Source organism: Trematomus bernacchii, unplaced genomic scaffold, assembly GCF_902827165.1.
Source record: "Trematomus bernacchii unplaced genomic scaffold, fTreBer1.1, whole genome shotgun sequence".
NCBI lineage: Eukaryota > Metazoa > Chordata > Actinopteri > Perciformes > Nototheniidae > Trematomus > Trematomus bernacchii.
Window position 1 is genome coordinate 15867497 of NW_022987714.1, and position 12453 is coordinate 15879949.

At 41.0% G+C, this 12453-nt stretch overlaps 1 protein-coding gene across 1 annotated transcript in view; it reads left to right on the plus strand.

Annotated features, from left to right (window-relative positions):
* The window catches only part of necab2 (N-terminal EF-hand calcium binding protein 2), a 141160-nt gene that overhangs the window by 109562 nt on the left and 19145 nt on the right, over positions 1–12453 (plus strand). Inside the window, exon 10 of the mRNA XM_034142112.1 lies at positions 11545–11657. Within this exon, the coding sequence (XP_033998003.1) occupies positions 11545–11657 (113 nt within the window). The remainder of the gene's footprint in view (positions 1–11544; positions 11658–12453) is intronic.

Consider the following 12453-nt stretch of genomic DNA (forward strand, 5'->3'; position numbering starts at 1 on the left):
CCCACTGAAGCATGTCTGGCACTGTAAACCATAATGTAGTCATCCATCTATTAATGCGGAGAAAATAGGGAGAAAAATGCAAATTCTCTTTGAATGAATTAAGGGGTTTGTTCTTTTTTCTTTTCAATAAATGAGGGATTAATTGAGCACATAAAAATATGGAGGAGGAGCTGGAGAGAGAAAAAGAGGGAGGAGGGGTGAGGATAAGGAAGAGAGACCAAGTGGTGAAGGAGGAGAAAGAATGTGTAGGAGAGAAGAGTATGGGGTGTTAACAAGAGAGGGGAATATATGGACAGTGAGAAGGAAGCAGATAGCGTTAAGTTGTTAAAAAAAAGAACTGGGGCAATGAATAAGTGGGTGAGGAAGGCCTTAGGGAAGACAGAATGAGAAAGTGCGTGTGAGAGATGACGGGTCGAGAATGAGAAGGTGTGAGAGGAAGACCTTAATGTGGTATTTCCCAGTTCCCATGGTAACATTTGACTAATCCGTCCCCCCCTTTTTTCTGCAACATATACTCACACATCTTTCTGCTACTCCCATTTTCATCCCCAGTGGGATAACAAACCATACTGCAGCATTCTAAACACACACGCATGTTTTACATATATAGTACAGGATGTGGTAGATGCTGATGATCTCTGCATATTTGATACATTTTGTCAGTGCAGAGCCTCACTCTGGGGTTAGCCAATGTGATGGGAGGGAAAGAGAGAGTGAGAGAGAAGATGACACAAGTTTATTTAATGATTTACATTTGACATACTTTCACCTCCCTTACAATAGCCAGAGAATGTCCTTAGTATAGTAAATCATAGAGGACTGTGCAGCAGATTTGCGACTTTGGCACCCCTAGACTTTCTATTAAAGAAATACTTTTGTGATAGACATATATAGTGCACCAATTTTTCACTGGCATTGAAGCTGTCACCGTTACTTTAAAGGATGCTATAAAAAACTGAAACAATTTACACATGGTGTATTTTATTGTTGAGCAAATAACTGCTGTTCTCTCAGAAACTTGAGCAAACAACACCCAATTGTATTGTTAGTTTATCAAAAAAAGACACATTAAAGATTCTGAATTTGATTTTCAGAGCAGTAATATAGTTGCAAACAACTACTTACTATGTAAAGATATAGTGGATTCATTTCTAGTGAATGAAACGCCCACCATTTCTGTGTGTTGTATTCTGAGATTTTCTTTCTGAGTTTTGTTAATAGTCAGGATCGCTGCGTGTGCATGTTAGCGCATGTGAGTCCTTGTGTTTGGCTAGCTTTTAGCTGCCGCTCAGCACTCCGCTTAAACAGCATTTTTTGCTGATAGGGCTGATAGCGCTGTTACAGAAAGGTTGTCTATACCCTTTGGTTTCCTCTTTTGTTACCACTGCTAGCTCCGTTAGCACATTTGTCATTGTCTGCACTGTTTTGGCTATAAGCACAGTTAGCCGCTATCTGCTAGCCGCCAGCTGCCAACACAGGAAACGCCATGTTCAGATGAAGTTTATTTGATAAAAGCGTTGGTGTTGAACGTGGGGGGGGACTGCAATAGCGGAGATGGAGACAAAACAGGTGCGATGGGTAAGGTATTCTTCAGCTATGAAAATGGGATGGTAAAGCTTCTATACAGAACCCAGTAAAACCATTGGATAAAAGGCTGACAGCTGTCTTCCTACTTGAACTTTTATCTTAAAGTCGCACATCTTCTCACTATTATTCATGCTTAATTCCCCAAATGTTTTCAGCCATCTTGCCTTCATTAGAGTAATGTTTTCCATTTTCTTTTAAGATACAATGAATTTCAAGTTTGATAATTTGTCACATCTGTAGTGTGACATTTTTCAGGTAAGGAATTACAACTTTATATCATGAAAAAGTTAGTGTACATAAATCCTGATAAAAGTGTTGAATGGAGGGTTTACTGTGAAGTCAGAATCATGATGATCACAAGTTTACGGGAGTGGTTTGCAGCCACAGCAAAATAATTGCTGATCAAGCCTAGGAAAAGACAGAAGTCAATAATATTTGTACAAGCCGATGAACAAAGCTCCGTAAATCTTTACGACATAGTGGTATTCAGTTGTTTGTCTAATCAAACAGACATGTAGAGTCAATAGTGTCCTATAAACACAGAAACACACTGCATGCAATAATTGTCTGGCTCTATGAAGGTGCAAGAAGAAGCACCATGGTATATCTTCCTGCGAACAACACACTTTCACACACATCCTGAACAAATGATGACAGAGCGTATTAGATATGTCACATATGTTTAAAGCTCAAGGCACTCCTTAAACAATATAACAACTGATGAGACGCAGATCTGTGCGTATTTCAAAACTTGTGGGGGGTTGGGAAAATCCCATCAAAGTCTTACACTATTTAATGATATCACATTTCAATTAATTCAACGCATTTGAATCATGTGCCCACTCACTCGCCCAAGTCTAAGGTCAAGTCTAAGAGATACAAATTACCAAAAATTGGTTTGCTCTAATTTAAAAAGTAATAAAACATTTTAATTACCTATTTGGTGGCTAGCCAACAATGTCTCAGAGAATTGTTGATTAATGTTCTTTCGATTTGAAAATCTGGCTATAACCCTAAGAGTGAATGTATAACCTGTACTCCTTCTTACCACAATAATAATTACATTTGACTAAATCATAATTTTACAAAAAGCGAACTTATCATGGGTTTGACATTTTATCCAAGCTTAGCTTAGCAGGAGACGATAAAGGTTAGCTTAGCAAGCAGATGGTTAGCTTACCTTGAAGCTGGAAAACAGCTGTCTTGGCTCTTGTAATGTTGTGACATACTCTTTGGTCCGGAGTTGTGAATACCCGGAATGTTATATGTGTGACACCAGTTATGATGTAGGAGAGAGCGTGAATAAAGCACGGCTAACGATACTCACTGTCTCCTGAGTTGTCTATAATAAAGCAAGATACACATACAAAAGGACAACACTACAGCTCTGTCCAAAGGTAACAAAATCCATCTACCAGCACCTCTAAAGCTCTCTAATAAACATGTGGTAGGACAAGAAGCCAGGCTTCCTTTTTCTATTTTAAATGTTATGCTAAGCTAACATGACATCTCTTTTCTCCATCTTCTAATTTTCATACACACATGAGAATGATGTCAATGATGTCGTCTAACTCGTGGAAGGTTAGATTAGGAGTTTATTTGCAATCTGTTTAACTCAAGTTGTAGCTTTTTTTGATTAGTCTTTTTTTTTTTTTTTCAGCTGCTAAGTATTCTCAATTCTGTCAAACAAGATGGTAATGATGTGGTTTCCCTGGTTTGTTAGCGTCAGTTTCTGGAGTTCAGTGCAAAAAAAAAGGACTGTGATGGACTGTGATGTAAGAAAAGGTCACGTATGCTATCTTCATGGATGTACCTTTGATGCTGACCATTAAAGCAGAGGTTTTCGGTGCGGTTTAAACGAGTTAGAGGGGTCCTGATTTATCACCTCTGCAGGGCCACAGTGTCAGAGCGGAGCAGATGTAATCTCAGAGATTCGGTCAGGGAGGCCGGATGGTTAATGGAGTGGTAGTGATTCGATTAACGGAGGCTGCTGGGCAATGTAGAGTTTCTAATCGAGTTGGTAGGACGCTTGTGCTCATCAGCTGTGTGTTCATGTCTTAAGGTAGTCTGTACAGCGTTTATAAGCCTGTCAGGCTCTATCACTTTTATGGATGCTTCACGCCCATGCATTCATTGCCTCATAAATCACAAACACACATGTATGCATCTTTATAGATGAACAACAAGGTGTTCATTCTGGCAGAGTTATGTTGCAGTAATGCGGATGCCTCATGACATCAATTGAAGGTAATTGCAGCAGATAAACAGTGTTTACATGCCAATAAACAGACATAGGCACACTTACACACAAGTGGATGCAGATGTGTTGTATACATAGAGCCTGCATGTGTTCTCTATATGTCTGCTTAATATAGAGAGCACTCATATTGCAGTGTTTTGCAGCAGGTTATTTCCCGTTACACATCAGCTGCATCATCTGATATGCAATATCTGTCCCGATAAAAGATACATTTCCTGTGTCTGCAATCACTGTCAGTATTTTAAAAATGATTACATAATATAACTCAGGGCAAGGAGTGGAAGATTAAAACCGAACCAGACAGGGTTGGAAAAACAGCAGCCAACAGGGTGATTTCAATACAGATAAATAGGATTTAATCACATCTCTATTCTTGAGAGAGTAGAGTGCGCTTACACACTCTTCTAGCAGTGCGCTAGAAGAGTTAGCAGAGGATTAGTGTTGGGTAGAAAGGGTTATTATGTGAGGTAAAAACAAAGCAGAACAAAATAAGATAAGACGTGAAAACTGTGTATGAAGTGGATTTGGGAAATGGATGAAAAAGTGGTTGAATACTTAACAAATATGTAATGAAGAATGCTATGAAAATAGTGAGCATGGTCAAAAACAGTTAGTGATTTTTCGTGCATTTCTAGGGCTGTGTAGACTTTTAAAACAGGAAGTTCTCGGAGTTGCTGTCGATAACTGCAGTGTTTCCCCATAAGGTCCCACAAGGCTCAGTTTCATTCAAATAGTTTTTGATAACCCTTGGCCATGAGATAAAGCAGTGTTTCCATCACATAGTATGACTTGGATCAATTCAACTCAATTTAGGTCTTCTTTGCTTTACCCTGTTTTTCACAGCAGATTGTACACTTACAGTGTGGGCGAGTAAAGCTTGAAAACAGGAGAATGTCTGAGTTATTTCATTTGGTACCAAACAGATGAATGTATGCACCTAGTTATATTAGGCTTTGTGTACGCCGTTGTTTGCGAGCTGCCAATTTTTTAAATATGCAAAGAGTAACTTTTTTTTAATATGCAGTTATCTACGGTAGTTTAATATATTAAAAAAAACTGGGACTGAAAACAGCCCTGGGCTCTGACCCAGCCCGCCAACCAACACGGGGTCTAGCGCTATTTGTTTAAATGGGTGCCTGCGTGCACTCGTACGGTTGTTGCTGGTTATGCAGTGTGCTTTAACGATTTATACATTGCACATTTCTTCACTTCTTGAAACTCCTTTAAGGGCAAAAGATTGATAAATCTGCAGCCTCTGAGATGTGCCTCGCCACAGAGAGTGTCTTATACGCAAAGCCGGCCATATCCTCATTAGATCTGTGCATGGGCTTTGGTACATTGAAAACTAAAATGCAAATGTGCACCCCCTTGCACTAGTCATGGAACTGCAAGTGTCTGCAGCAGCAGTGTACAATCCCCTAATCCTAACTCATAATCAGTGTGAGAAAAAGTTTTTAGAGAGTACTTGTCCATGGACAAGTGAGTTTGGCAATTTACTTGTCCGAATACATTTTTCACTTGTCCAGAATGGACAAAAATTGGGGCCACTGGAATCTTCTTCTTCGCCAACGTATTTTACTTTTCCCCACGATTTTTACGTCACCGCTAACGTAAGTGAGCGGTAATATTTTACTGCATCACACATACCTAGGGTTGGGTATAGTTTGGATTTTAACGATTCCGGTTCTGCTTTTCGATTCCGGTTATTTTCGGTTCTCGATTCCGGTTCTTTGAGAGGGTAAAAATAAGTCCCATGACAAACTGGGAGAAAAACATATTTATGAAAACATTAAGTCAAATCTGTATTCATATTTAGAAATCACTTCATACTGTTTAATTTCTTACGGTTATTGAATACAATTATATAAAACTAATCTCTGCATTGTTTAGTTAGTTCTATGTGGTGCAGTTTGAGAATGTACAATTGGCCCAGTCTCCTCTGATGTTACACTGCAACCTGCCTGTGAGACAGAGTCCAACCACACATGTCCAACACCAACACATAGGCCTAATAATAATAATACATTATATTTATAGCCTATAGGCCTAGCGCTTTTCTACAACTCAAAGACGCTTGCATGCTTACACATGTCCTGCAGTACACATGCTGCAGCTGCCCAGCTGCTCACTGTTTGTAAAAGTAAATAAATACTATTTTCATTTCAATAATGTATTTTCTATACCCTGCTTCATAAACAATACTGACATCCCTGTGCTCCTCCGAGTCTGGGGGTCGGGGGATGTGAGGACAGCGCGAGGACACAGACAGGGAGGCTGCTTTACTTCATAAAGGAAATGGCGTCAATATTAACAACGTAGGAGCTAAAACGCGTAATAACCTTCATTACGTGTTAAAGAAAGAACATAAGAAAGTTTGACAAAGATTAGGCTGTTAAACGGGCAGCGGGTCCGCTGTGTGTAGAAAGAGAGAGGGAGAGAGAGACGCTGAACTGCACCGTGCAGCGATCAGATGATCCGGAGCAGAGAGAGAGAGCTGCGGTCCGCGGGGCTCGGCCTCCTGTCCTCACAACTCTTATTAATCCCGGTACCGGACAATTGTTATTTGTTCCTACTCGGAACCGAGTTTTGCTTCCCAACCCTGCCACTGTGGGGGTTAGGAATCGACAAGCAGAACCGAAACTAACATTTCTAAACGAACAATGGCGGACACGGACAATTTGCGAATGAGTTCTGCATTTTGTAAACTGAGTTTATCAATAATTTGTCAATAAATGAGGGCTAAAAACGTCACTTGTCCGCTGGACAAGTCAATTGAAAGATCTACTTGTCCGACATTGTAAATAACACGTCCCGGGCGGTGGGACGTGTGCTTTTTTGCACACTGATAATTCTTTTGAATATATCATTACTTGGCGAGTAAGTACCAAATGTTTGCATTAGCGCTGTGTGCTCTGAGTGTGAAACTCAAAGGATGATGTTAAATTAATGGAAAAATAAATGTATTAATACGTGCCAGCCGTCAGCCGCCCTGGACTACCGGCAGTTCTTTGATTGTCCAAAACACAGAGATGGCCAGTACTAACTGCCCTTGACGATGGGAGGTTGACAATCCTTTCTAACCACTCCGGTCTCTGCAGTATCTAAAAAATATACCAGGCCCCTATTCACAACTGATTGACTGATTGAAAACTAAAACAGTCGTACCAAGCTGAGTAGAGTTGTGCCCTACCATGCAACAAAAAAAACATGGCTTAAGTATTTTCAAATCTGTGATGAGATGACTGACTCGCAGCCAAATGTCTTATTTAGTGTAAAGAATACACAACTCTGGATGGACTGCAACTGACTACTGATAAGACTCAAAAAACCCACTTAAAAAATAGCCAGGAACTCCAAAGGTATTTCACAGCTGAAGGCCTCCCAAGGACTCGCAAGTCATTACTGGTAATGTTGCAAATAACTATCAGGGAAGAAGAAGACATGGCAGGTCAAGGGAAAGTATTTAAGTCGTAACCTTTAAAAGTCAACTGCAGGAAAGCTCTGGCTCTTTATAAATTCATTAATCAGAATTATCTGAAGATGGAAACCTTTATTTACACATCACGTGTGTACATGTGATATTGGAGTGTCTGTGTGAGTGTGAGTGAATGTGTATTGTGAAGTCTCAGTGAGACACTGCTGGAGTTATCTAGGTCAGAGTGGATGAATTTTTAATTGTACTGTATCGAGCTACAGTAACAAAGGCACATAAAAAGCTGAAGAAAGCAGCTAATCTTATCAGATCAAAACCAGCGCAGCAGCACTTCTTTGGTTTTTCTTGTTACAAGTGGGATTTATACAAATAATTGAAAATCATCCTCAAGGCTACACATGTACACTGTCAGTTTAACTAATTCAACAGACACACAAATGCAGCTACACACAACTTTAACTTGCTGAAGCTTCTGTTATATACTAGGCCATAGGAAGGGAGTTAAGATACATGTTCTTAGTCTTAGACACTGGGTAAAAACATTTCTATAGGCTGTGTGAGATAATGCATTTTTAGCTTTTACCTGCCAAGACAGCAACTGTGAACACCCTGCCCCACACACCCACACACTCCCTTTTCAATGAAGCATCAGACAAATTGTTTGTAGCTGTAGGGGATGCACCACTTGAGCTTCAGATTAAAAAATGATTTGAAGTTGCAAGCCCCTGGTAGATGCAGATGCTATCATAAAGCTGCAGTGGAACCCAGAGCAACAGAAAGTGATCTTCACTTCAATGCTAACGGCAGAACGCTAACATTTTATGCAGAGTTGTTTTTCATGCGTTCCACTACTAATTTCCAGCAACAACCTTTTAAGGCAGCAAAACTACTTATACATTACATTATTACATTGCATTTAGCTGACGCTTTTATCCAAAGCGACTTACAATAAGTGCATTCGACCAAGAAGATACAAACTTGAAGAAAACAGAATCATATAAGTACATCAAGTTTCATAGAGCCAAACCATTTTAAGTGCTACTCAACTGGCTTTAGATAAGCCAGTCCTGTTGTTATATAAGTGCTTTGTTAGTATATAAATGCTTAGTTAGTATATAAGGGTTTTATTTATTTTTTTATTGCTCGAAGTGGAGTCGAAAGAGATGAGTTTTCAGTCTGCGCCGGAAGATGTGTAGGCTATCTGCTGTCCTGAAGTCAATAGCCGCGTTCACACCAAGTACTTTGCCGTACTTAGCGCCAGCGCTTAGCGCTCCAGCAATAAATAACCCCAGGGCATTAAGTACCAATCGCGTTCACACCGAAGTACTTTACCCTGAGGGAAGATTACGCAAATGAGCCGCTGACGTCACTTCGTCTTCTTCTGCTTTGGGTTTACTGGCAGGCCGCAAACAACTTCACGGCGTATACTGCCACCCCAAGTCCCCGGCCGGAAGTCCCCGGAGTTGGGGACTGGCTTCAGTAGAAGCTGCTGGGACTCCCAGCAGCTTCTACTGAAGCCTTCCGAGTAAATCGCCAGAACGCCGACACCTCCTCATCTCCACCGCTCCCATGTTTTATTTTGTGTTGCCATAAGTTATTCTCTCTCCGTTTGTGCGCGGGGCTAATGCTAATGACGCTACTGCCAGCAAATACAATGGCCGCTTCAAAAAAGTGTTCAGAGTTTCACGGGGTGTGGTTTGCAATTCGCCCAGCCAATCAGAAATGTGGTACTTTTTTCTCCCCAGGATAGCAGGCGCTAAAAATGGGGGGGAAAGTTCCCGGCGCTCAGTACTCTTTTTGGTGTGAACGCGACATAAGGGGTGCTAACGGAACTAAACGGGAAAAGTACGGGGAAAAGTACAGGGAAAAGTCCTGCGGTGTGAACGCGCCTAATGGGGAGCTCATTCCACCATTTTGGAGCCAGGATAGCAAACCGACGTGTTTTTGCTGATGGGAACTTGGGTCCCCCTCACAGTGAGGGTGCAGCGAGCCGTTTGACTGATGCAGAGCGGAGTGCACGTGCTGGGGTGTATGGTTTAACCATGTCCTGGATGTAGGAAGGGCCAGAACCATTCACAGCATGGTACACAAGTATGAGTGTCTTGAAGTGGATTCTAGCAGTTACTGGAAGCCAGTGAAGTGAGCGGAGGAGCGGTGTGGTGTGGGAAAATGTAGGAAGGTTGAAGACCAGACGAGCCGCTGCATTCTGGATGAGCTGCAGAGGTCGGATGGCACATGCAGGTAGACCAGCCAGGAGGGAGTTGCAGTAGTCTAGGCGAGAGATGACGAGAGCCTGGACCAGAAGCTGCGTCGCTTTCTGGGTCAGGTGTGGACGTATCCTTCTGATGTTGTAAAGAGTGTATCTGCAGCAGCGGGTTGTTGCAGCGATGTTTGCAGTGAAGGACAGTTTGTTATCTAGGGTCAGACCCAGATTCCTTGCAGTCTGAGTCGGAGAAACAACAGAGGGGCCGATGTTGATTGTTAGGTCAAGAGTGGGACAATCTTTTCCCGGAAGAAAAAGCAGTGTAGTCTTGTCAAGGTTGAGCTTGAGGTGGTGAGCAGACATCCACTGAGAGATGTCCGCTAGACAAGCAGAGATGCGTGTGACAACCTGGGTCTCTGAGCGGGGAAAAGACCAAATTAATTGAGTGTCGTCAGCGTAGCAATGGTATGAAAAACCATGCGAGCTAATGACAGATCCGAGCGAGTTTGTGTATACATGTGTCGGATGGTACGCAAATAGCGTAACAAAAGTTAAAATAAGGGAGATTTTACTGAAGGGACACAAACAGCATTCCCTCTAGTGCAAGTTCAGAGTTTTGGATCCACCCATTTGGGTCCTATAAATTGGAAGTAAACCAATCAAACCAACCAGGGAAAAGATAAGATAAGATAAGATAAGATGTACTTTATTAACCCCAATTTAGGAATTATTTTCTACTAGAATTTTTTTTAGTGGCAAATCAATGACAATTTATTACGAGATAACTCTGCCCTTAACACAAGCACATACAACAGTAACTGGGGAAATGTCCAATTCCTAGTCCACAAGAATTTTCCAACTATAAAAAAAGTCTTCCTAATGCGACTTAATAGTCAAAAGTGATAAGCCTAATGTCAATCAAAAAGTCAATACATTAAAAACAATGCATGGCAAAAAGAAGAAAGAACATCAAGTAAGGAATCAAACTTACCGGCTCTGTCTCCAAACAGACAAATCTCTTCCAATCAATTTCCTCTTACTTTGTTTCCCAGGCCAAGCCCCCTTACACCTGTGGGGAACAGCACACCTGATTAGTGGGAGGAGCCACATTTAGCAGGACAGAGAGTGACACTGCATCAGGGAATATAAACCAAATATCTTCAGGTCAAAGATCTACCCCATCTCCATCTGTGGACTTTATACTACGTCTTCTATAAGCATCTATTAATGCTTTGATAATAGATTGAATCTGAAATCCTATATTTATGTCATTATTTAGCATGTCTACAGGATATTCCATAATTAAATCCGTTCATCTCATGTTGTGAAAAATATTTCTCCCTCAGTCAAATCATACCGGCCCCTGTTCGAATCTGTAGCCTGTTATTGTCTCATTATACCACATTGTGAATGGAATTATAGTAAATATATACTGTAAGCAATAAACACTGTTATGCCAATCAGGCAGAGTTGATCAAATACAGCGGTTTATCAAACCATTGGACAGATGATGTCACTGTACCTCCTGTCATCATTAATGGACGTCGCTTTAAAATGACCACTCCGAGGAGAGGATTTCAAATGTTTCCAAATGCCTGTTGCTTCACTTATCTCTCCTCGGTTCCCCCTCCTCGACTCGCATCTCCTGTGGGCGAGACTAAGACGCAAGGAACCGAGGAGGCGCAAACTGGGAAATGAGAAAGGGCTTATGTGTTCGATTAAATTGAAGTGGGAAGATGTGCATTTATTGTCCTTGGATTCTTTGAACACAGTCTGTGAACCGCTACTGGTAGCTCGCGATCGAAGTGTTGGAGACCCCTGAGTTAAAGACAATAAAGAAACACTAAATAAAACCTAAAAAAAAAAGAAAAAAAGCAAATGTCAGCCAATAAAGACAAAAAAAAGCAATGATTAAGTCAGCTGAATCTTAATTGTTTCATACAGAACCTCATATATGTTTGTATTTACTGTATTGTATCGGTCTGCTTGTCACAAACACAATGGCTTCATACTAATTAAATGTCAGCATGAATTGACCTCCATGTCCTTCTTCCTCTGCAGTCCTTGCTGCTGATCCGTACGGAGATGGTGGTGACCCAGAAGAAGCTGGGCGACTTCTGTGAGGCTCTGAAGCAGTACCTGAAGAACGTCTCCACTCAGAGAGACTGCTTTCAGTAAGTCTCAACACATTTCACAAGTGCAGAGTGCAGCACCATAACCATTATCACTGTAAATATTTAATGTGGTCCACTTTCAGTGTCAGGACCTTACTGTTTTTCACTTTATTTCGTGCTACCTCAAATATTCCCCTCACTGGTCATGCATTGAGTCAGTATTCTTTGGTTACACACACACAAAAACTTTTCAGTGAACCTTTGAGTTGACTTTTCTTCATTATCCTTTCAAAGTTAAAAACATCTGTAATTCCCCATGCTGTCTACCCAATCCGTATGATATTGCATCGGTATTATAGCCTGATATACACATACTGTGCTTTTTATAAAACTCCTGCGCCTCCTACTCTGAGCCTCAGGATGCTGTGCAACAGTCTAATATCCAAAGAGATTTCTCTAAATCCCAGACTCAATATGCGGCATGCATAGTCAGAGTCATATTCTGCATGTGCCCTTAGCATTACCTCAAGGTTCTGGCTCTACTGCATTTCTTTCATTGTGTTGTGGAGTCTGTACTTTGGGATATAGCGTCTGCAAGTGGGGCAGAAACAGAGGTATAAGGCACATAATGCAGTGCATCCAAATTATCTGATACTTTTAAGACATTAAAGACAAACAAATCTTTTTCATATCTCATTGTTATATGACATTGATTCATAGTTGATGTAATTTGGGTTTCTCTAACTAGGTTGGACAAAAAATACTTTTCAATGTCAATCCCAATCCTTGCAATTAGTTTTAAATTAAGTCTTGTAGAAAACACAAAATAAATTATTCATGCAGTGGCTGCACGAAA